At 40.0% G+C, this 24,053-nt stretch overlaps 1 protein-coding gene across 1 annotated transcript in view; it reads left to right on the plus strand.

Annotated features, from left to right (window-relative positions):
- Positions 1-24,053, plus strand: part of OCA2 (oculocutaneous albinism II) — a 133,579-nt gene that overhangs the window by 56,295 nt on the left and 53,231 nt on the right. The window contains exon 18 of the mRNA XM_004692949.2: positions 9,378-9,505. Coding sequence (XP_004693006.2) covers positions 9,378-9,505 — 128 coding nt within the window. The remainder of the gene's footprint in view (positions 1-9,377; positions 9,506-24,053) is intronic.

Raw genomic sequence — 24,053 nt, forward strand, 5'->3', positions numbered from 1 at the left:
AGGGAGCTTTGGACTCAGACACAGTGAGCTGGAGAAAGGGGAACAACAAATAGAGAAGGTGGAGAGAATCCACCCCCCCCCCCCCGGGACTGAGACATTCAGGATACTTCATCACTGTGAATAAAATGGAAAGGTTAATAACACCCACAAAAGAAATGAGGAATTCTCACTGAAAAGACTGTGGAATAATAGATTTTACAATGAAACATGAAGCTCCTGCTTTCAAGCATATGTAACTTCAGACTATTCTACCTTTGATTCATTGGTGGTTTTGCAAACAGTTACATGGCAGACATCCTTTAAGTTTAATTGGCATCGTAACTTTTTATTTATTGAGACTTGGTCTTTAACTCGATTGTTAAATATCAAACCATCAAATTTAAGAATGTAGATAAATATGTGGGTAAAAATGAGCAAATGTCATATTCGTGGGCTAATAAAAATTTTACAATATATAAATTGACTTTCACTAATATGGGTTGAAATTTTTATTTTGCTTGAAATTGTTATTGTTTACGGCAAAGTTGAGTATAGTGTGCAGTACTGAGCTCTAGACTGACCATGTTCTAAATCACACAAAATATGCACAACCCAAGCCAAGTTTTTCTTTTCTTTTTCCATTCATGCAGCAGCTACTTACTGAGTGTCAGTTCTTAGCCAGATAGCTTCACACTGTCTGAACATGACAGATGGTTAAATAATGACCATCAAATTCTTTAAAGCAGGATATTTCTTGTGTTGAAATCACATTCATTAAGTTACAGTGATGCCTTTGGGTTATACTACTGCTGTGATGGAATTTCTGTCTGTACCATCCATTGCTACTGGGTTGCTACAGCACAAGCAGGATGAAAAACAGGGTGGAGAAGGGTAAGAACTTTCCTTTATAAAATATATTACATTATGCAATTTTTATACACCAGTGCATTATGAATGTCAACAAGTCCTCAAATAAACATAGACGTGCTGAAAATTTCACTAAGCTGCTTTTTACTTCAGAAAATTTTAAGGGGATCAGGTATAACTACCTGTCAAATATTTGTCTCTTACTCAAAACGTTAAATGAGATACACATTTTCAAAACAAAACAGCTTTTATAGTTGATGAATATTCATCACAAACCTGAGTGGCCAAGGTTGTCTTTCTATGGTTCAGCAAACATTTTCCTACTTTCTGGAAGAGCAGCTGTGACTGCAGACCAGCAAGCACGAAAATGCCGCCAGCAGTGGCTGCAACTTGAAATCATTTTTTCCAGATACCATTTCCCCTGTGAGGTTATGTGGAACTTTTTTTTATCGTTGGAAAAAGTTTAGGAGATGATAGTAAATAGTTAGAAATTTAAATCGCAGGGAAAATATATATGTGAAAATACATATTTGTTCACTAGGTATCCAGAGGTTCACTCTCAGATATTGATCATGTAGCAGCAATGTCAAATCTTAATCATTGGTTACGAATAGATATAGTAAAATGTTTTTGAGCCAGACATGTGGGGATTGTATGTGCATTAAAATTGTCTTTTGAACTGTGAGTTACTGTTTAATTTGAATATTTTATTAGAACTGTCTCCCTGTGCCTTATCATATAAAGTTGTTTCTACAACTTTTAATGGTGTTAATAAACAACACGCTAAGAATTACAAAAATAAATTAATAAGTAAGACAAGATGTAAGGCAGTTGTTACATGCAGTTTTTGTTAACCTGGCAGGACCAAATAGTCAAATTGCTAGATAGTGCCATAATCCCTTCCTAGTTTTTAATCAAGTCTTCATCTTAAATACAAATGTCCTCATGATTATTTCAGAATAATTATAAGTACATGATATAAATGAGCCATAGATTTTAAGAATCAATTAGAATAATAACTGTTCTCTATTAATCTCATCAAGGGTAAAATCACCACTTTCCCCATAACTGAAGAAATGAAATCATGAGAGAGAAAGGAGGGCGAGAATGTCTCAGATTTTTAAAATTGAAATATGGAATTCCCGTTTTATTAAAGTTACCCTTTGCATGTGCTTTTTAATATATTCACAAAGCTATGCAAATGCTACTACTATCACATTCAAGGACATTTTCATCCCTCCCCCCCAAATAACATCATATCCAATAGCAGCTCCCCACCCCCCCTCTTGTCCCTGGCAGCCCCTAGTCCTGTCTGTCCCTATATGGAGACCTCTCATTCTGGACACCTCCAATAAACAGGGTCATTCAACAAGTGGTTGTTTGTGTCTGGAATGTTCCACTTAGCACAAAGTATTCAAGATTCATCCATGTCACAGCCTGTATGGGTACTTAATTGTTTTTCCATGTAACAGAATTTTGAAAGTCCTTACTTTACTATTCCTACTGAGAACACTCCTTGGTTGAGTTTGGAAGTGGCTATCATTGTAGGTATTTATTGTGTCATTATCTGCAAAGCCTTTCTTTCCTGAGGTGTGTGACTTCTGTTCATTAATCATTGGTGACCAGCAGCATTTCTCTTTGGAGGCTGCTGAGAATCTAATTACCTGGTGAGGGTTTGGCTTCCTGATTACTTGGCAAGAAAATGACCAATGGGGGAAGATACATTTAAGAATGCAATGCAGGGATTCACAGTCTGATTCCTCCGTTCAGTGGAAAATGTTAGTGGCCATTTAAACAAATTACTTGTGAATGGTTGGTGGGACAGTAAGGTGTTAGAGCTGCGTTTCATTGTGAAAATTGTTAAAACTCTCAGATCTGCTTAAATGGTTATTACGTATGGGTTTCATTAACTTTGATATTCTAATTTGTCCCAATATATACCAACCTTGTTTTCTATATTTTCTATTAGCCCTGTTATATAGAACAATGCTCATATTTGCTATAGGAAACCAAATCTGAAAAAAATAATACCATCTTTAATATTTCACAAGTAGCTTCATTTAAAAGTACCACATTTTAAAAATAAAATATTAAAAAGAAAAAGAAAAGAAAATATGAAAACTCACATGCCTGTAGGGCTTTAGAGGCATGGAGACCAAGAGATGATTCCTTTCAGGGCTCTGGGTGTCTCTAATTTTGGAGTTGAAATGCTGGGGAAAAAGTATAAAAAGTGCTACGTGGTTTTCTGAAGAAATTCTTTGGCCTCAGTAACTTGAGCAAACATTTAGGTGGATTCTGAGATTAATGCTGTGGCTGTTCATTTCTAGGACTTACCATCAAAGTGAACCAGTTTTCTAAAAACTCATTGGTAGAAATTAGGTGTTCCCTTGCTAGTGGATGGAAGTTAATTGGACTAAAACTCAACAACTGACAATGTGACTGGTACGGTTGTTTTTTTGTACCTAGCTCATGTAGACAGAGGCCTGAGAAGCAGAGCTCCACGTATGACTGAGTGCTTGTGAATGCATAGTTTAGGTGATGACTAGGTAGCTCAGAAAAACTCAGGATGAGGAAAATGGCCTTAATTTTGCTGGTTTTTAAAGGGAAACTAGGAAGAATAGGGATTTTCTTAGAAGAGGAAACCTGTGCTCTCTACAAATTCATCGTGTCTTAGGTCCCAAGCAATCACCCTGCGCCTCGTGCAAAAATAACATTTAACCCCTGCTGACTCAGCTCATTGTAATCTTCTAACCCTATTCATCCTGTGCTGTTCTCTGTTGTGCTCACCCACCTAGCTGTGAACTGGACACTCCTGAGGAGGGGACACTGGACTTAAGCCTTGACAGCATAATGCTTGGGTAAATGACACGTTCAGTGGTGGATCTAAAACCACACACAGGCAGCCATAGTGTTTATGAAATTGAAAGTCCTGCATTATTTGTGAAAAATCCCATGGGGCTGATCTTTTGCAGTGGATAGCCAATACATACAAGACCTTAACGTAGAAAGGTAGGCAGGCAATGCTTTGGACTCTGGCCTGTTTGCCTTTTTCTAGTCTGAAGAATGAATATGAGTTAGGAAATGCTGAGCTATTCTCTGGAGAAGCAACCTGTGTGACTGGAGAGCCAGAATATGGTTATTTCATCCTAATGGTGCTCCATTCCTCAGAACAGTTTTTCCTTTCATCAAAGGCATCTGAAAAATGTCCAGAACAAGGATGTGAACAACATGTTATTTATAAAAGATCACAAGGTTTCAGATAAAACAAAGTGAAGTTACATTTCTAAGCATATGGAACCCCCCTCTCCAGGGAGGTTTCATAAGTAGAATCATCAGCTTGTTTCCTAAGTAGTGAAACCTTCCATTAATGACTGAGCATATGAGAGGAATCCATTTTGGTGGAATGGGAAGAAATTCTCACAGACTGGGTATTGAGTCTTGCTTTTAGTTCAGCAATTCATGTGGCTTGAGGAAAACCAGCTAAACTCTGTCATGGGCTGGATTGCCGGGAAGGGAGCAGAGTGTCTTGTGTCAAGGAGGCCATTCAGTGAATGGCTGAGACCCTTTGTTCTCTGTTTCTTTGAGTCCTGCCCAGGGTTTTTGGGATGGGAGAAAAGTCCCCTTGAGCTCTTGGTTCTGCATTGAAACTTGGTTCTGTTGGAGATTTGAATGAGAAAGTACATGTATGGCTTTGAGGAATGGCAGAAGTCTTAGTGAGATTAATACCTGTTCAAGGGGTTGACAGAAGTTCAGCTAAATGCTGCTTTTTTATCCATGAGCCTTGACACATAACGAAGTTTTAATTTTTATGAGTCTCAAGAACACATTGTTGGAATTTGTAACAGAATGTGAAATGAGAAATTGTGAGGTTCCCATCAACTGTCTTTCCTTAAAGACACCTTAAAGGAGCTCATCGCTTCAGCCTTAATCACTAATATTGTGGAGCCAGTGCTGAGAGGAACAGAATGAAATATTGCTGTTAGTGATCTGGGGAACCTGTTAGAAGGTGCTACCTGGACTCAGTGAAGGTGTCAGACATTGTCAAGTGGATTTGCTTCTGCACAGGCTGCTTGATTAGGGCCACTGGCCCTGCAGGCAGTGTAATTAAAATTAAGAGAGAAATTGAGGTTTTCCAGGGGCAAGGTGAGGCTTTATTCAGTTGTGGGGCATTTTTATTGCAGGGTATTTTTTCTGACATGACAAAGCTTTGTGAAAATAGAACCTATACTGAAGTTGGATTGATGAGCGCTGTGACAGGAGTTTTGGCTGGAAGAACACTCAGCCCGCCACAAATACTAAAGGAAAATAGAACTATGAAGAGAGTTTTGGAGGAAGGTCCATCTTCGTGTCTCTATTGCAGTTTCTCTTAGGATCACGGAAAATAGCTTGTGTTGTTACTGACTCTTAGAAAGGGATTCTTCTTGCCATATAAGCAGCAGACAATGGGATGCCATTCCTGATTGTGGAAAAACATTACTCAGGGCAAGTACAACTGGTGCAATTTTCTTTTTCCCTGAGGATTTAAAGAAAAGATATGATGCTCTATTTATCTTTAACTGTGCAATCAAGGGATCAAGCATCAGATGTGATAGATCAGGTAGGCAAGTGGCTATTTATCTTCAGTACTGTGGGGTTGGTGCTCTGGAGATGTCAGAAAGTACTGAAGTCTAATCAGTACAGATAGCTGCACACGTGGAAAAATCTGGCCATCCACCTCCTGCTCTGAGAAATCTTAAGTGACTTCTCTATCTACAGGTTAGGGCCTCAGTACTATGCTATATAAGGCCTTCACACATGCTCCAGGATTATGTCCTTCTTACATGTTTTTACTGTTGCAAAAAAAAATAAAGATTATTTATTCATACAGAACTGGGGTACAGGCCAGAGATGCGGAGGGTGAGAGGATTCACCAGAGACAGGGTGGGGAGCAGAACAGGCAGATCAATGAAGTACACTGCTGAGGGGAGCAGTGGGTGGGTCAGGAGAGGTCTGCCACGCCATGTGGATCTCCTCCGGGGCAGGCGGGATCGAACTCATGCGGAAGTGGCTTAAGCTTCTTAGTGCTGTGCTTTAACCCGCTGCGCCACTAGGGAGGGCCACTTTATCCTTTTTTTTTTTTTTTATTTATTCGTACAGAACTGGGGTACAGGCCAGAGATGCGGAGGGTGAGAGGGTTCACCAGAGACAGAGCGGGGAGCAGAACAGGCAGATCAATGAAGTACACTGCTGAGGGGAGCAGTGGGTGGGTCAGGAGAGGTCTGCCACGCCATGTGGATCTCCTCCGGGGCAGGCGGGATCGAACTCATGCGGAAGTGGCTTTAGTTTCTTAGTGCAGTGCTTTAACCCGCTGCGCCACCAGGGAGGGCCCACTTTATCCTTTTTTAAGTGTACAACTCAGTGGTGTCAGTTATAGTCACAATGTTGTATGGCCAACACTATTGTCTGTTTCTAAAATTTTCATCATCCCAAACAAAAACCCTGCATTCATTAAGTGATATTTCCCTTTTCTTTCCCCACTTTAAGACCTGGTAACCTCTAATATACCTTCCATCTCTATGAATTGGCCTATTCTATGTATTTCATGTATGTGGAATCTTACAATGTATGATTTTGTCCTTTTGTATTTGACTTACTTCTGTCAGAGTGATGTTTGATGTTTCATCCATGTTGTAGCTTGTGTCGTAATTTAATTCCTTTTATGGCTGAATAATATTCCACTGTGTGTCTATACAACGTTTTGTTTATCAATTTATCTGATGATTAGCAGAGGTTGCTTCTACTTTTTGATGGCTGTGAATAATGCTGCTATGAATATTAGTGTTCAAATATCTGTTTAAAACAGTTCCTGACTTGAATTCTTTAGGAAATATATTTGGAGACTGGTTTCAGACCACTGCAACAAAATGAGTATTGCAATAAAGCAAGTCACTTGAACATTTAATTTCCCAGTATGTATAAAAGTTGTGTTTAGGACCCTCTCTGGTGGCACAGCAGGGTAAATCACAACGCTAAGAAATTAAAGCTATTTCAGCATGAGTTCGATCCCTGGCCCCGGAGGTGACCACATGGCGTGGCAGACCTCTCCTGACCCACTCGCTGCTCCCTTCAGCAGTGTACTTCGTCAGTTGGCCTGTCTCTGGTGAAGCCTCTCACTACCCTGCACCTCTGGCCTGTATCCCAGCTCTGTGTGCATAAATAAATCTTTTTAAAAAAGTTCTCTTTATACTAGACTAGTCTAGTAAGTGTGAAATAGCACTGTCTTTTAAAAAAAAAACCATATGTACCTTGATTTAAAGATACTTTATTGCTAAAAGTGCCGATCATCATTGAAGCCTTCAGTGAGTCACATCTTTTTGCTGATGAAGGATCTTACCTTGACCTTCATTTGCTGATTGATGAGGATAGTTGCTGAAGGTTGGGGTATCTGTAGCAGCTTCTTAAAGAAAGATAATGAAGTTAGCTGCATCATTGGACTCTTCCTTTCACAAAGATTCTCTCTCATCAAATAGCATATGATATGTTTCATAGCATTTTCCCCAGTATAGAATGTTTTTTTAAAACTGGAGTCAGTCTCTCAAACCACGTTGCTGCTTTATCAAATAAACTTATATAATAGTCTGTGTCCTTTGCTGTCACTGCAACTGTGTTCATAGAATTTTTACCAGCAATAGTTTCCATCTCAAGAAACCATTTTCTTTGTTTATCCATAAGAAGTAATTCCTCATTCATTCAAGTATTATTTTGAGTTTGTGATAATTCAGTCATATGTTCAGGGCCCACGCTGTGTGTTAATTCTCATGCTATTTCCCCTACATCTTCAGTTACTTGCTCTACTGCTATCAACTGGAATCAACTTCATTAAGACTGTTAATTTTTGGCTTCTTCTCATGTGCCACCAATCTTCTTAGTGGCACCTAGAATGGTGACGCCTTTCCAGATAGCTTTTGACTGACTTTGCCTAGAGCCATCAGAAGAATCACCATCTATGGCAGCTCTAGCCTTATAAATTGTTTTTCAAATACTGAGATTTGACTGTCCAGGTGTCTCCTTGCTCTGTGCCTGCAGAATGGATATTGTGTATGCAGGCATGAAAACAGCATTCATGAACTTGTGTATCTTCGTCAGTACCCTTAGGTGGTCTGGCGCATTATTTGTCAATGAGCAGTAATATTTTGAAAGGCATTTATTTTTTCTGAGTGGCTCTCAACGGTGGGCTTAAAATATCCAGTACACCATGCTGGAAACAGATGTGCTGTCACTCAGGCTTTGTTGTTCCATTTACAAAGCACAGGCAGAGTAGATTTAACATAATTAATAAGGGAATTTGGGACTTACAGCTGCAAGGGAATATAATTATATCAACAATCCAAATGAGTAAGGAAGTGGATTTTCTCCTAGAATCCTGGGAAAGGAATACAGTCCTGCAGACACCTTGACTTTGTCTTGATGAGGCTTTATTCAGACATCTGGTTGAGGCCATCATCTTTCTCATCTATGACAACTGTTATTTTAGAATTGGGTATTTTTTCAGACACTATGTTTGTGGTAATTTGTTATGGCAGTTGTAGGAAACCAGTACTCCCTTCGTGCCTGTATAATCTCTCACCATGCCATGGGTCTGACTCTTGATATGGGCAATGTTTAGTTTTCTCCTGTTCAAATTGGCTATTTAAAAAAAAAATTAAATTTCTCGACCTCCTCAAAGAACCAGGTTTTGAAATTCGTTTGAAATATCGTTTGAAACCACAATGGGATGGCATAGCAACTGCAATGACTAGAATCAAAAAGGCTGATCAAGTATTGAAGAACTGAAATTCTCATATGCCACTGTTAGTATTGTAAGATGGTTTAACCATTTTAGGATCCAGCCTTACAGTTCCTAAAACAAATATATCCTAACACTAACTTACCATATGATCCAGTCATTCCATTCCTGATATTTAGCCAAGACAACTACAAGAAGGGATCCGCAGAGATGATTATGTATGAAAGTTTATAGTATATTCATGCGCAGTGGCAAAACCCTGGAAGCAAGGTGAATGTCTGTCAGCAGGTGCATGTGTATATATATCTTGCAGCATAGCTATGAAATGGCAAACTATGGAATGATAAAAAAGAATGAACTGTTAATCCACACAACAACATTGAAGAATCTTCAAATAATTGTGCTGAATGGACACAAACAAAAAAATACAAATGCTGTATGATTGTATTCATAGAAAATGTAAACAGAGCCTGTGGTGAAAGTCAAGAGAGGACAGGTTCTTGGCAGTGGAGTGACAGGAGGCGTGGCGGGGGACATCCCTATGGGCTTGAGTAAACTTGGGGGCGACTATGTTCATTTCAATATATTGGTTGTACTGTAGGTTTCATGGGTGGAGACATCAGTTAAAATCTAAATTGTACATTTTAATGTAAAAATTGCAGAATGGAAATTATCCTCAATACAGAAAGAAAAGAGCACCAGGAAGATGCAAATTTTGGGGTTAACAACTGGCCTGTCTCTATGTGACCATTTATTTATTTTTCAGGGTGGATTGCTATTCTGGGTGCCATCTGGTTGCTGATTTTAGCTGATATTCATGATTTTGAGATAATTCTACATAGAGTGGAGTGGGCAACACTCCTGTTCTTTGCCGCGCTTTTTGTTCTGATGGAGGTAAGACTGTAGAACCTTTGTAATACAATTTTCTACCTGATTTTTCTATTTCCTAATTTATTTAATGAATGAAGGGAGCTTAAATATGTGTCTTTCTACAGGTCCTCTAAGTGGAAAATAATGGAGGTTTTAATTAGACCATTTTAAGTGAAACCATGATTTCTATCTCAGCCACATACATATTCTGATAAAATAATTTATTCCGCTATGAATATGTTGTTTTTTCTTAAGCCAGCTTTATGGTTTGTAAACTTGCTCTAATTTCATTTACTATAAAATATGGTTTTCTCTAACTTGGTTTTGGAGCAAAATTACTTGTTAGTTTAAAATTTACAGGGTGTATTACTTTGATCTGTTTCATTTTGTGTAATTGAGTAAATAGCCTGTTATCATGGAATAGACATTATCACAAAAAGTGTGAATAATATATATTGCTTTAATTTCAATTGTTCTGACAGAATTTTTCACAGTGCTTTGCAATATGGAGACTTGATTTACAAGCCTGTGTCCTCCTCAAATACAAAGATCTGTTGACAGAAAAATACTCGTTCTCAAAGGGTCCCCCAAGCACCTCAAATGCCTCCTATTAATTACCTTAACTTTGTGATAGACTTACTCAGTTTTCATTCTACTCTGGGTTAAACCTTGACACTTTTTGTCGTTGTTGGTTTTTTTTTTTAAAGATTTATTTATTTGTGCCTACAGAACTGGGGTACAGGCCAGAGGCCCAGGGGCAGTGAGAGGCTTCACCAGAGACAGAATGGGGAGCAGAACAGGCAGATCGACGAAGTACACTGCTGAGGGGAGCAGCGGGCAGGCCAGGAGAGGTCTGTGGAGCCATGTGGTCACCGCTGGGGCAGGCGAGAATCGAACTCTTGCGGAAGTGGCTTTAGCTTCTCAGTGCAGTGCTTTAACCCGTTGCGCCACCAGGGAGGGCCTGTTGTTGTTGGTTTTAAGACAGGTCTCTCTTTGAAGTCTAAGTCTTTGCTTATATTCAGTCATGTAGGTCTACATCAGGACCTTCCTGGGAGTCTCGCTGTCATGATAGCCCTTAGACTTCACGGGTTCCCGACTGTTGCTCTCCTGGTCTTGGCAATACACCAGGTTATACATTTTTCCACAGGGTGATCCAACTAGGTTCGCTTTCCTTTACAGTGGTAGTTTTTGAGACCAGTCTTGGAGGTTTGTTCAGACCCTGAGATAATTATTTTTAGTTGTTTTTCTTGGGTTTCTTGGTGAACCTAGCCAGCGTACAGATCAGTTTCTGGGCTTGTGTGGCTGATTTGGGCCATCCGCATTACAAGTGAGCAGGGGTGAGGACAGTCAGTCTCGGTAAGGGGCATCTCAGGTAGAACTCCCCCCCTTTGAGTGAGGGCTGAGTGGAGGAAGACAGCCCTGATTTCTTGACCCAAATTCTCCTGAATTAGGCTCTGAAAATAGATCTGGAGAGAGGAATCTGAGTTGCCTGCTTCTCTTGGAGGGAAATATTGTAGTTTTTAGCTGAGTTGGGGGGGGGGGGAACCTTGTCTACTCGATATAACCAGAGTCATCTGCTGAATGTGGGTGGAGAGGTTTATGGTCCACCGCCACTAACTCTTCCAGCTCTTATGAAAACCTTCTCGAATAAATGTCTTGTCACTGGTTGTATGCCTTCAAGACAATTTTCAGATACTCATTTTAAAAAATCACCAATTACGGTTGTTTTCTTGGGGAGTGGGCCTGCACGCCTCCTCATGTGGCCTCCATGTTTCTTTTCATTTGCTTCTGTATTTCTATGTTTTTCCCTTCTGGGGTCAATAATTGGTGATTTCCAAAGCCAGTAATAATTCCAAAGCAATGTGATCCAAAGCCAGCAATAATTCCAAAGCAATGTGAATTACTTGACTCCCGGGTTTTCCTTGAGGAGTCATTCTTAGATTATTTATCTCATGCCAACATAACAAAGTGGTTTCTAGCCAAGTAAAACCAATAAGCATGGTCTTTGTTATTGATCGGGCATGTTTCACAAATAGAGCCGTGTTTCTGATCTTTTTCTCTGGGTGCATGTGTTTAGACACATCAGCTAGGTAATTTTTCTTAGCATTCATTTTCTTTTCCATTTTCTTTTTTGAGACCAGATTAATCATTCTAACACCTAGAGGACTTTCTAAATTAGTGGAGTCCTTAGCATCCATTCCAGAAGGTGATGGGAACCACAAAACCAACCCCTACTCTAGCCTACATCCCAGGCTGAAATCTATTAGGATCAGGCTTGCATTTTTTACTACCTGGTGGGTAGTTGTGGGTATGGTATCTTTTCTTTGAAAAGAGCTCTATGATGTTTATCTTCTTGGATATTGAATTTACTTGGAGATCATTTTGGACTTTTTAATCCTTTCATTTTTCTTATATCTTCTTTATAGCTCATTTCATTCCCTCTAAATTGCCTTTTGTTTTTCTGTGGGCAATTAGGGGTGTCAAATGCCTATTGATTTAGTTACCTTGACACTGGGAAAGGCTATTATGTCTCCATTTCTTCTCATTATAGCCCTTGTTCTGCAGCAGTGGCCAGTGGCAAGAATCAGATAGTTTTTGCCTGGAAGCACTAAAGTGGGAGAATTGTCTAGCTGTTTCCTTTAAGGCCCGCATCCTTATCATTGAGAGCCATGAAGTTCTGTTCTGTTCCTCATGTTTATTTTGTAGCAGCTCTGTATTTGATTGATTTTTCTTTGCAAATTTAGTGCTATTGGGGTGCTTTTTTTTTTTTTGCTTCAAAACAATCTCTGTTTAATGGCGCTCTCTTCTGTCAGCAGAACAAAGTTTTGACTTGTGGGATACCCGGGCCCCCCTTTTCTTTCTCCTTAACTGCTCAGTTGCCAAAAGAGTTCTCTGAGTTCTCCCCAGAAGCCAAGTGCTTGGAGGGGCCCCGTTAGTGCTCCTGCCCCTATCCACGAACCCCGTGTCCATACTCACTTCCAGGCCTTGACCCATCCCCTTCCAACCCTGGCCTCTGTAAAGTCTGGTGGGGGATGACCAGCTTGAGACTTAGTGTCGGTGACTTGGTACTATTTTCTCTTTTTATTTATAGATATTTTGCACTTTGGTGCTTTCTATCTTTAAGTTGAATGGAAGGCCTGGTTTGCTGTAGAATTTCCTTTTCCCTTCTCGTATTTCTTATCTTGGGAGACAGACAGAACACTGTTGTTGTCCTCAGCAACTCATCTTGCCAGTTTCTCAAAAGGAAGCACAGCAAGTCAGTCAACAAACAGTGCTGGTGAGGCCACAGACCAGGTCCAAGGGGATTTGATACAGTGTCCTTACCCCCAAGGGCTCCTGCAGGTGGGGAGCTGGGAGGATGAGGAGAGGGCCTGCAGCTCCCAGCTCCCATCTTGTTACTTGCCACTGTTTCCCAGCCCCAGGACTTTGTGTACTCATCTTAGGGGCCCGGCCTCCATGGCTGTGCAAGGAAGATGTACAGGAAGCAGCAGACACCCCCATAACCAATGTCAGTTACTGTACAGTTCCATAGAGGGTCAGAGTTTGAAGGACATTGGAACCTGAACTGGAATTGATTCACACCGAAGCCACGTAGGAGAGGTGAGGTTGAAACATCTGAATGCATGATGTTCAGTGTTCAAGGTAACATTCCATGCTAAATAACCAGCAATCTACATGTATCTTTAAAAGATTCCTCTTGTTAAAGGTTGGGACCAATTTTTCGATATAGAAAAACTTCTATGCTCATGCTGTTCTAAGGGGGGAAAGGGAACATGGCTTACAGATACTGCCAGATGCAATATTAATTTCAGAATTCTTCTGGAACAAGAAGACATTCATACATGTAAGGAATGCTCTACAACTATTAAAAATTAATTCCTGAGCATGAACGTGAGCCAGGAAAATGCAAGTACGAATCTCTCCCTGAATTTAAAACTGGGATCTGGAAATCCCATGCTTCCAGAGTATCATCAAGGATCTTAGCCTCACCCTCCAGCCCTCCTAGGTTGCACTGACGGGCTCCTGTGTGGAGCTAACCCACACGCACACACACACACGCACACATGCACTCACACGCACATGGGCCAGGGAGGGTGGGGTGTGTGTCCACACTCTTGGGGAAGGGGCACATTTCAGAGGTTTTCTTCTTAGTCACAGAAGGCGCCTCCCAGTGAGTACATAGGGCTGGAATTGCTTCAATCTTCTTTTCAATCTTACGTCTTAGGCAGGCTCTTTTCTCATCAGGGCACAAACATAATGAGATCTTCACAGTGATGGTGGGAGGGTCTCCAGAATCCTGGGCTCTTTCACCAAGAAGTGGAAGAGGGTGGCTTCTAGTGCCAAGAGAGGAAGGAAGTCGCTGGTTTATGACGGCACCGTTATTGCCCCTGGGCGCTTCAGAGCCCAGCAAGGCAGTTCAGGAACACAGATGGCGCTTGCTGACGGAGAGGACTGTGCTCGGGAGAGGCTGTGGCTAGCCAGGGCGTGCTTCCTCGGCTGGATGCACGTTCACAGCAGCCTCATGCAGGAAGGGAGCACGGGGTACTAGTGACCCAACAGGGAGCTCTCAGGGGTCTTCACTGCTTCAACCTGCTTCTTTGGTACTGAGAAGCACAGGGAAGGTCCCGGTCACGTGACCTCTGTGCCTACGGAGGCACCCACAGTGTTATCGCAGAGGTTCCCAAGATTTAGATGGGTGATGCCCGCTTTCAGCTACTGGCCAGGTGCCTTTGTGCTTAGGGTCAGCTACTGGACATTTGGTCAACAAGGGGGGTGAGGAAGGGCAGGTCTCATGCAGGAGTCTAGGGCTGAGAGCAGCCACTGGACATTTGGTCAACAAGGGGGATGAGGAAGGGCAGGTCTCATGCAGGAGTCTATACTGAGAGCAGCCCCCTGGCTCTTTCGAATGCCCCATCCAGACAGATGCTTACAGACACAGCATTTTCTAGGTGGATAGTGGGGAGTCCCCCTGTCCTGGGGGGGCAGGCCATCAACAGTGGTCACCCCTCCAACACAGGGCCTCTTAGGCTCAGGTAACAGGCTCACCTGTGCTGGCCGAGCACACTTAGAGCAGTGGGCACTCAAGGTGGTTTCATGTCACTCCCAGGACACAGGTCCCATCTGGGCTGGTGTCTCTGCTACAGGTGGAAGCGGAGACAAACTATAGAAATTTGCAAGTGACCACTCATGGGAATTCTGCTGCCTTTGAGAAGCAAGATGAAAGGATGCTGGATAAGGTGGTGAGGGGGTAGGAAACACTGATTATGTCCTTAGGAAAAAAATCATCTAAATTAGATATACTCTTACAAAGAAGCAACAATGTCTTAGGAGGCGAGGAAACTACTGCTTTGTTGAGTAGAAACTCTTGGGGAAGTACAGTGGTTGGGGTCAAGGGCATTGCAGTACTGTGGCCACTACTTCCCCTCCCCCAACACCTGGCCTCTGCTCAGCTTTATCTACTGGCAGTTTCTTCCCAAGTTGGTGTGGCGAAGCCTGGCTTATAGTCCAGCTTCTCTCCCTGCACCCAGCCACCCCCAGGCCTCTGAAGCTCTCCACGGCGGCGGGGGGGGGGGGTCATCAATGTTACGCGTCCACTAAAGGGAGGTGGTCCACGTGCACAGTTCTTAGGGCTGAGGAAGGCTGACTCCCAGAGGCAGAAGACAGAGTGTTGGAAAATTAAAATGCACTCTCCTGGCTCGATGGACAGCAAGTCCTCACTCTAGAAGCTTTCCTCCTGGAGCCTTGGTGTCTGCTCCAGCTGGGCTCCACCTTCTTGCCTAGCTCAGGCCTCACTCAAAGAACACTGGCTCTTTCCTTCAGATTCAGTCTCTTTCCAGGGTCCTTCCAACATTCACACTGTTTTCTGGGTGCCATGTCATACCAGTTTTTGTCTGTGTGAAGTCTGACCGCCCAGAGCTGAATGGTCAACGCCAGGCTAATGCCCCCACCAGCGCTCAGAACCAGAACACCGCCCGTGCTCTGGAAACATCTGAGGAGTGAAAGGGTTACAATCCGTGTGGCAGTTTGCTCTGTTCACAGAGTTTTCTTTTTAATGTAACTGAAATAACCTAAGAAATAGATTTCTTAAAATTCATCAAGTTGTACTTCACTATGGGAAAAAGAAAGCATTAAAAAAAACCAAACAAATTTAATTAGTCAGCCTGAATAAGTTCCATTTCAATGTAATGTACTAAACATGATCATTTATTGAGTAAATCAAATATAGATACATTTTAATTCTCCTAAAGTTATGAAATCATTTGAGCTTTATCTGTTTTATCATTTATTCATTCATCATTTCATCTGTTTTAATTTTCCCTTGAAATCTCTCTTACCACAAAATAGAAAAAGCAGTTTTTCTCCATACCATCAAACTTTGTTTATAGCTGGAATAACTTGGCTGGGGACGGGGGGCTGGTGTGTGGTCTCAGGCTTTGTATACCACAGTTCTGCCACATGTCGTACAACTGTGCTGGTCTCATGCCATTATAGAACTTTCACCTCAGGGAACATTTGAGATTATTTAACTGAACCCTTTATTTGATGAATAAAATTCACAGAAGTGTTGAGTAGTGCTCCCTGAGACCTTCAATCCCAGGGCATCTGGGTGGGGAGCGCTAGGCAGCCTTGTCCCTCATAAACCCCTCAGCCACTGGGGACAACTCTCTGAAAGCTTGCGTCTCTTTCCCTGTGATAAAGGAGCCACAGTGGGGAAAAGAGAATCTTTTGAACAAATGATATGGGGGACACCACCACATGGAAATAATGACGTATCACCCTCTAAATTCATAAAAATAAAGATAAGATAAACTCAAATATATCAAAGATTTATGTATAGATCTGTAACAATAAGAGAATACATTGGTGATCTATTTCATGACATCAATGATAAAGATACTTTTATAGACTCAACCCCGATGGCAAGGGAAAAGAAAACAAAAATAAACATTTCGAATTACCTCAAATTAAAAAGCTTTTACACAGCAAGCAAAAATATCAGTATATTAAAAAGACATCCCAGTGAATGAGAGGAAATATTATACATTATACAACTGATAGGGTTAATATACAGGATACAAAAAAACACTAATACAATATTAACAAGGCAAATATCATGCTACCCAATTGATAAATGAGCAACAGATCTGAACAGGCAATTCACTAGAAAGTATATCCAGAAGGCCAAGAGATACATGAAAACATTAATCAAGGAGTTACATTTAAAACCACAATGAGATATCAAATCAGCTCACACCCATGAGGATGAACATTAAAAAGTTCAACAGTAAGTGCTGGAAAGGATGTAGAGAAAGCAAAACCCTATTATATCGTTATTGTAATTGTATTACAATTATCTTCCCAATTAGGACCACTTTTTTATTTTTTTATTTCATAGATTCTGATAGCTTGTAGCCTTATTTTCGTTCATTTCAAGGTATGTTTTAATTTCCCCTTTAATCATATTGTTTGCTCCCTTCATTTATGAAGATTTCATGTTTACAATCTACTCATGCTTATAAATCAAATTGCATGTCCAGAGAAGTAAATCACTTATCATATTTATAGTACTGTGTGGAAAGTGGCTCTTAGGTAGACTTCTTGTGAGGGTATATTTTATCAGAATCTTAAGCTGAGAAGAAAGAGAAAAAATACTTTTATTATCTCTTGGCAGTATTAGGAAGCTTTGGTGATTTCTTGATTCTTAAGCGGTAGGTTTTCTCCAGAGGCAATTTCATGCTTTATGTTCATTTTCTTCTTTGTGTGTCTGGGAGGTTTGAAAAGTCTTCCTTTTCTGTATCTTTCCTAATCCTGTATCTGGATTTATTTGTGTATTTGCCAGTAGGGCATCTTTAGCTAGGCCAAGGATCTGTCACTGAAAATAAAAGTAGTGTTAATAATAGGCAGATAGAGGCTATCATTTGTAGATTGCATGTAATAATTTCTTGTTAATAGTTAATAACTCTTGCCAAATTTCCAACGAGGCTTCATTGCAGCTTTCCAGTTTTTCCTTGGCTATCCATCATTGTGTCTAAGTAACTCATACTTTTTGGTATGAGTTACCTTTTTTCATAAGCCCTCTGGCTTATCACATAAAAATCATGTATTTTTCATATTCTCAACTGTCTTGAGAAATATTAAGATAAACTGGCAAATCACATAATGTGGATGAGTAAAAGAATGTTCATTCCCTGGAAGAATTAATTTTGAGGTTTATGTAGACGCTGGAAGGACAGAGGATACAGTACATTTGGTTTACAAGTTCCTGATTCATAACCACCAATGAATCATTCTACTTGTCTTTAGGGAAAAATTATATATATAAACTCAACTAATGAAAATATACATTAAAAATACCATTACCACTACAAAAAACCCTAACAAAATATGTTTAATTTATTCTGTTAATTTAGTATTTTAAGAAATAATTGTCATCTACAGATGCTTTAAGTATATCATTGATTACAACTGTAAAAAGCTTATTTTTAAAAATCAAGAGTGGCCAACCAATTCTTTTTAGACACATGAATATGAAGTGAAATGGTGTTTTCTCTTGTAGCTGATTCTCTAATGAAGTGCTGCTGACAAATAAGATTATTAATGAGTCACTGGGAAGGTGCAGGCATCATTATGGGGGAAATGGACACACACAGGCATTTTTAATGTTTGTAGCAAAAGGGATTTATAAAGAGTTTTTAAAAATTAACTTGATAGTCACTTTCTAGCCTATGCCTGCTCTGCTGTTCTCCGAAATTAGAGGTGTAATTCAAACTCAATGCAAAATAATTCCAATTATAATGCAGTCTGAATATTTGAGAAAATAGTTGAGTGTATCAGATATTAAACATGTAAGACCTTCCAGTGTGTTTTAGAGGCTTTCAAAGTAAAAAAATAATTTTTTTGACTCAGATAATATTTTGGTGAAGACAGAGTATTTATGAGAAAAGACAAAGAAAGGCAGAGCAGAGGGCGCTGATGGAATCACCCCAAAGGGAGTAACTTCCTATTTACCCTCAGAATGCCAGCATGCTGCCTGAACTGCTGTAGAATTGATGGTCATGGAGATACTAGGCATTTGCTTTCCATTTGTGACAGAGTTGGGCTGACCACATCCTTCTCTCTTTATCTGGAGAGAGAGAGAGACTCACACTGAAGAACATAAAGACATCTTTATTTTTAATTACCGGAGCACACGAGCCTGTGGTAAGAAGGAGAGGAAGGAGCAAGGGGTTAGGAGAGAAAAAACATTTTTGAAGAACTGAAGGGCCACCATAAGGACAAAGATTGAAGACTTTCAGGCCTACCTATATCACTATCACTGTCAGATTGCTAAAAACTCAAAGGGAAAAAATCTTGAAAATAGCAAGGGAAGAGTGCCCGGCAGGCAGAGGGGAACCAGGGCCTGGGGCTGCAGTTGCTCTTGGGAAGCCTCGTGGGCCAGAAGGCAGGAGGAACCCTGCTTAGGGCATTGGAAGCATGAAAGGAACTGTCAAAGTATAATTCTTTACCCAGCAAAGCAGTCTTTCAGGAAGGAAAGAAAAACAAGCGTCCAGCTAGCAAACACGTAAGACCTTCTCAGAGGATGGACACTAAGAGTTTATTGGTGATAGACTTGCTCTGTGAGAAACACGAATGGAATTTCTTCAGGCTGAAGGGAAGTGAGATTACAAGGAAATTGGGTGTTTAGGAAAGAAGGGGGAACTACAGAAATGGTAGGGATGACTGTTGGAAGTGTGTTAGATTGTCTGGTGGGAGTTTCTGTGTATGGAGGGGTGATCCATTGGACCATGAAAGCTGCAAAGAAATAGGGGAGGCAACAGGACCCGAGTCATTTCAATGCTTGCATGTCTTCTTTGTTGTAGTACAATCTGAACTCTGAGTAGATTTTGGAAAAGTTAGGCCTGCACACTGTCATTCATGGAATAACTACTAAAAATATATTTAAAATATAGAGATAAAAAAATCAGCTGATAAAGTGACATTCAGGTAACTCAAAGTAAGGCAGGAAGTGGCCACAGAGATGACTAAGAAACAGGGGGGGGGGGGGGCAAACAAAAATGGAATCACCAATTTGTTGACCTGAATGCAATTCTCTATCATTATGTTAATAATTATACGAGGTGCAAACTTTCAGTGGTTACTTCCTATAAGAGACATAATTTTTTTTATTTTTAATTTTTTTATTTACAAAAAGTTTATTTTTACATCATTTTGTACATTTTTTTTTCCATCTCAGTTGTAATCCCCGCAGGTTTCCCATCACCAGGTCACCCGTGTGCCATCACCATAATCCTGTGCATTCCCCCCCGCCCCCGTTTTTGATCCCATTCCCCAAGAGACGTAATTTTAATGTAAAGATGAGCTAGGTTAAAAGTAACTGAATGGAAAACGATGTGGTATGCAAACAAGCATGAGAGACTTAACTGGCAGGGAATGAACTTCAAGAAAATGGTGTTATTAGAGAAGATAAGAAACAATAATGATAAATGGGACAGTTTATCAGGAAGACACACAATCTTTCTGATAAGTCTCAAAAATCATGGATTCACCCAATTAAAACAAAAGAGATAACGCTGTAATTGGGGTAGCTTTATCACCCTCCTGTCAGCAATGGATGAACATCTAGGTAAAGGTTGTGAAAGCCATAGAAAATATGAATGACATTATTAACCACTTCAATTTAATTGACATTTGGAGAGCACTTATCCAGCACCCACAGGCACATGGAAAATTTGCCAACATTATAATATCTCAGTGTAAGAATTCTATAGTATGATCATATCAAATTTCAATAAGAAATCAAAGCGATGTATCTGAGAAAATCCCAACATCTTTTAAATTCAACAACACACTTCTAATCAGGTCATGAGTCAGATACAAATAAGGAACTATTTTAAAATAAATATCAATGAAAATACTATCAGATGTTTTTCTTGGATACAGCCAAAGGAGTTTGAGAAGAAAACTTATAGATTAAATACTCAGATGAGAAGAAAGATCTAGACTTATCTAATGTTTCACTTTAAGTAGAATGGAAGAAAGAGCAAAATAGAATCAAAGTAAATAGAAAGAAATTAATAAAGATAGAAACAGCAAATTAGGGCAGAAGTCAATATAGAAAATAACCTGAGCCAAGACCTGGTTATTTAAACATTCAAAACATTGACAAGCCTCTATTGGGTAGGTCAAGAAATTAAAGAACATAAAATAGGTGTTTCAGGTACAGACAACTTCACTGTTGAACTTCTACAACATTATGTAAGAAATAATGCCAGTTGTATGTAAATGTTTTCAGAAAACAATGGAGAACACTGCTCACGTTATGAGCTACTGTTATTTTGATTCTAAAGACACAGGCAATTATGAAAAGGCGGCTTTGAAAAGAAAAGCAGGCTACCAATCAACACCCTTCATGGACTTAGTTCCAGAGTCTATAAGAAGATACTGAATCTAATGCAAAAGCATGATGCAGCACCATAAAAAAGAGTTTATTTCAGGAATACAAAGTTACTTTAACAATCCCACGTCTATTAATGCCATTTTCTCATTAATTAATACAGGAGAAACACTATGTGATTACTTCAATAAGATACAAGAAAAACCTTTGAAAGCATTCAAATTCATGATAAAAATCCCAGCAAATGGGCCCTGTTTGGTGGCGCAGCGGGGTTAAAGCGCAGCACCAAGAAGCTAAAGCCACTTCCGCATGAGTTTGATCCCCACCTGCCCCGGAGGTGGCATGGGAGACCTCTCCTGATCCGCCTGCTGCTCCCCTCAGCAGTGTACTTTGATGATCTGCCTGTTCTGCTCCCCACTCTGTCTCTGGTGAATCCTCTCACCCTCCGCATCTCTGGCCTGTACCCCAGTTCTGTATGAATAAATAAATAAATCTTTAAAAAAAAATCCCCGCAAATAAAGCATCTTGAAATTGATGGAGAATAATATGAAAAAAGCTAGAGGCAAAATCATACATAAGGTTGAAAAACTTAGGACCCTCCCTGGTGGCTCAGCGGGTTAAAGTGCTGCACTAAGAAGCTAAAGTCACTTCTGCATGAGTTCTACTCCCGCCTGCCCCGGAGGAGATGCACATGGCGAGGCAGATCTCTCCTGACCCGCCCGCTGCTCCCCTCAGCAGTGTACTTCATCTACCTGCCTGTTCTGCTCCCGGCTCTATCTCTGGTGAATCCTTTCACCTTCCGCATCTCTGGCCTGTACCCCAGTTCTATGTGAATAAATAAATAAAATATTAAAAAAAAAAAAGGTTGAAAAACTTAATTGTTTTTCTAGAAAGGATCAAAACAAAAGTTACCCACCTATACTACTTCCATGCCAACATTTTGCTGGAGGACATAGTTACTGAATGTAGTAATACACAGAAATAAAGGTATAAAGATGGAAATTGAAAAAGCAAAGCTGTCCCTATTTGTAGACCATATTATTTATGTAGACAATTCCGGATAGTCTTTTCTTTTTTTTTTGAAGAATTATACATTTATGCACACAAGAATGGGGTTACAGGCCTGAGGTGCCCAGGGTGAGAGGATTCACCAGAGACAGAGTGGGGAACAGAACAGGCAGATTGACTGAAATACTTTGTGATTTCCTGATTCTTTTAAAAATTTTTTTAACAATTTTCCAAAATGATTGAGGATCTATTTGTTTTGCAGTTCTATTTATTCTTTATATATTTTCAGGCTGTTATCAATCATATATGTATTTTTAATGGTTAACTTCATAGGGAAAGTTACAAAGCTTTCATTTATTAGAATTTGGAAGGCAGATGTTGTTTTAGTCATTGGCTTTCAAATTCTCTGTACCTTTATGCTCTAGCTGTGTTTTTGTCAAATAACATGCATTTTGATGTAAGGCTCAAAATTTTAATTCAGCCTGACAGTCCTCATCACTTTTAGTAATTTATTCTACTTATGTTTAATGACACTACTAATACATTTGGGTCTAAATCTGCCATATATTCATGAGCTGACCCTTTGTATTTTTATTTTTAATCTCCTGTCCTGCCTTTGAGTTGGTTGGTTGAAGATTGTATAAAATTCCCCTCTTTTGCAGTCATATACTCTTTTAATGGTATACTTTAGGGAGGACAACCTACATGCTCATTGGCATTTTACACTCTTCAATGATATTTTCTTTGTACAGAATATTTTCTATATTCTGCATCTGTGGATTCTTGTTGAAGCAGGTTTCGGGGCTAGATAAGTCAGTTTTGGTTGCTTCTCCTCTTATTGTGTTGCTTGTTATTGTGTCCTTGATGATCCTATATTATAATTTTATTACTTGATCTTGATCTGTGGGGCTCCTGAGAGCCTGCATTTGGGATGCTTTCTTCCAGAAACTGCTTGTGCCTGCTTCTGCTCAATGCCAGAGATAATTTTACCTTATTTCAAGGACATCCATTCAATGTGAGAATCCTTGTTTCAGTCTACAAGCTTTCTGCTGGTCATGCCTCGAGCTTTCACTTCAGAGCTTGGCCAGCATCAATCTTCATCTTAATCAAGTCCACTCTTCCTTGGTATCCAAGCCTGCAGATTCCAGCCAGCTGCAGGAAATGTCTTCATGGGGAGAGGGATTCCTTGGAAAACATCACATTGTCTTACTTATCCAATAGTAAGCTAAAAATGTGTCTTATCCAAATCCATTTTATTTGACTGTAAGAAGGACCTTTGGACCTCCTGGTTCATCATTTTGAAAAAAATCTATAGCACTGATTTACTTACTAATTTCATTAGGGCAAATATATCAGACCATTACTGGGCCCATCTTTTCTACCTGCTTCTACAGCAGAATTATGATGTACATGTTGTTATACAGCCACCTTATTGCCACATAAATTGATAGAAGAAGTAAGCTATGTGTATAATCTTCAACCATATTTAAGTTTTTAGTTGTGTAGTTATAACTTTAGACTTGATGGACTTTGATGCATATAGATATTTAATTTGCCATTTTATAGAGGAAGAGTGCCTTGGGTATTTGCATTTTCCTTACATGTTGACATTTTTCCACGTAAGAAATCAATTACTTTGAACTGAATTACCAGGTGTGATGTTCAAGTATTTTGAAGATTTTTCTTTATTTTGACCGAAATATCATCTTCTGTGGCAACCATGTAGGACAAAATGACATGAAATATGTAAACATATAGTTGTCTAAAAGCATAAATCAAGGTACACACATAATATAACCATCTCTATTTGAGAAAGTTTTAATCTGATTTAGAACTCTGGCTAAACAATCAGTCATAGTGTTACTGTTCTAAGTGGGTTCTGTCATCTGCCGCATCAAGACAAAACATATAAAACTTTAATGAAAAGGGACTTTAATACAGTAAATATACAATATGAAACACAAAGAATATAACTTTTTTTTTTAAAAAAAGATTTATTTATTTGTTCATAGAGAACTGGGGTACAGGCCAGAGGCTCAGGGGCGGTGAGACAGAGACAGAGTGGGGAGCAGAGCAGGCAGATCTACGAAGTACACTGCTGAGGGGAGCAACGGGTGGGTCAGGAGAGGTCTGCCCCACCAAGTGGTCACCTCCGGGGCAGGCGGGAAT

Source organism: Condylura cristata, unplaced genomic scaffold (genome assembly GCF_000260355.1).
Source record: "Condylura cristata isolate star-nosed mole 26May11 unplaced genomic scaffold, ConCri1.0 scaffold00035, whole genome shotgun sequence".
Taxonomy (NCBI): domain Eukaryota; kingdom Metazoa; phylum Chordata; class Mammalia; order Eulipotyphla; family Talpidae; genus Condylura; species Condylura cristata.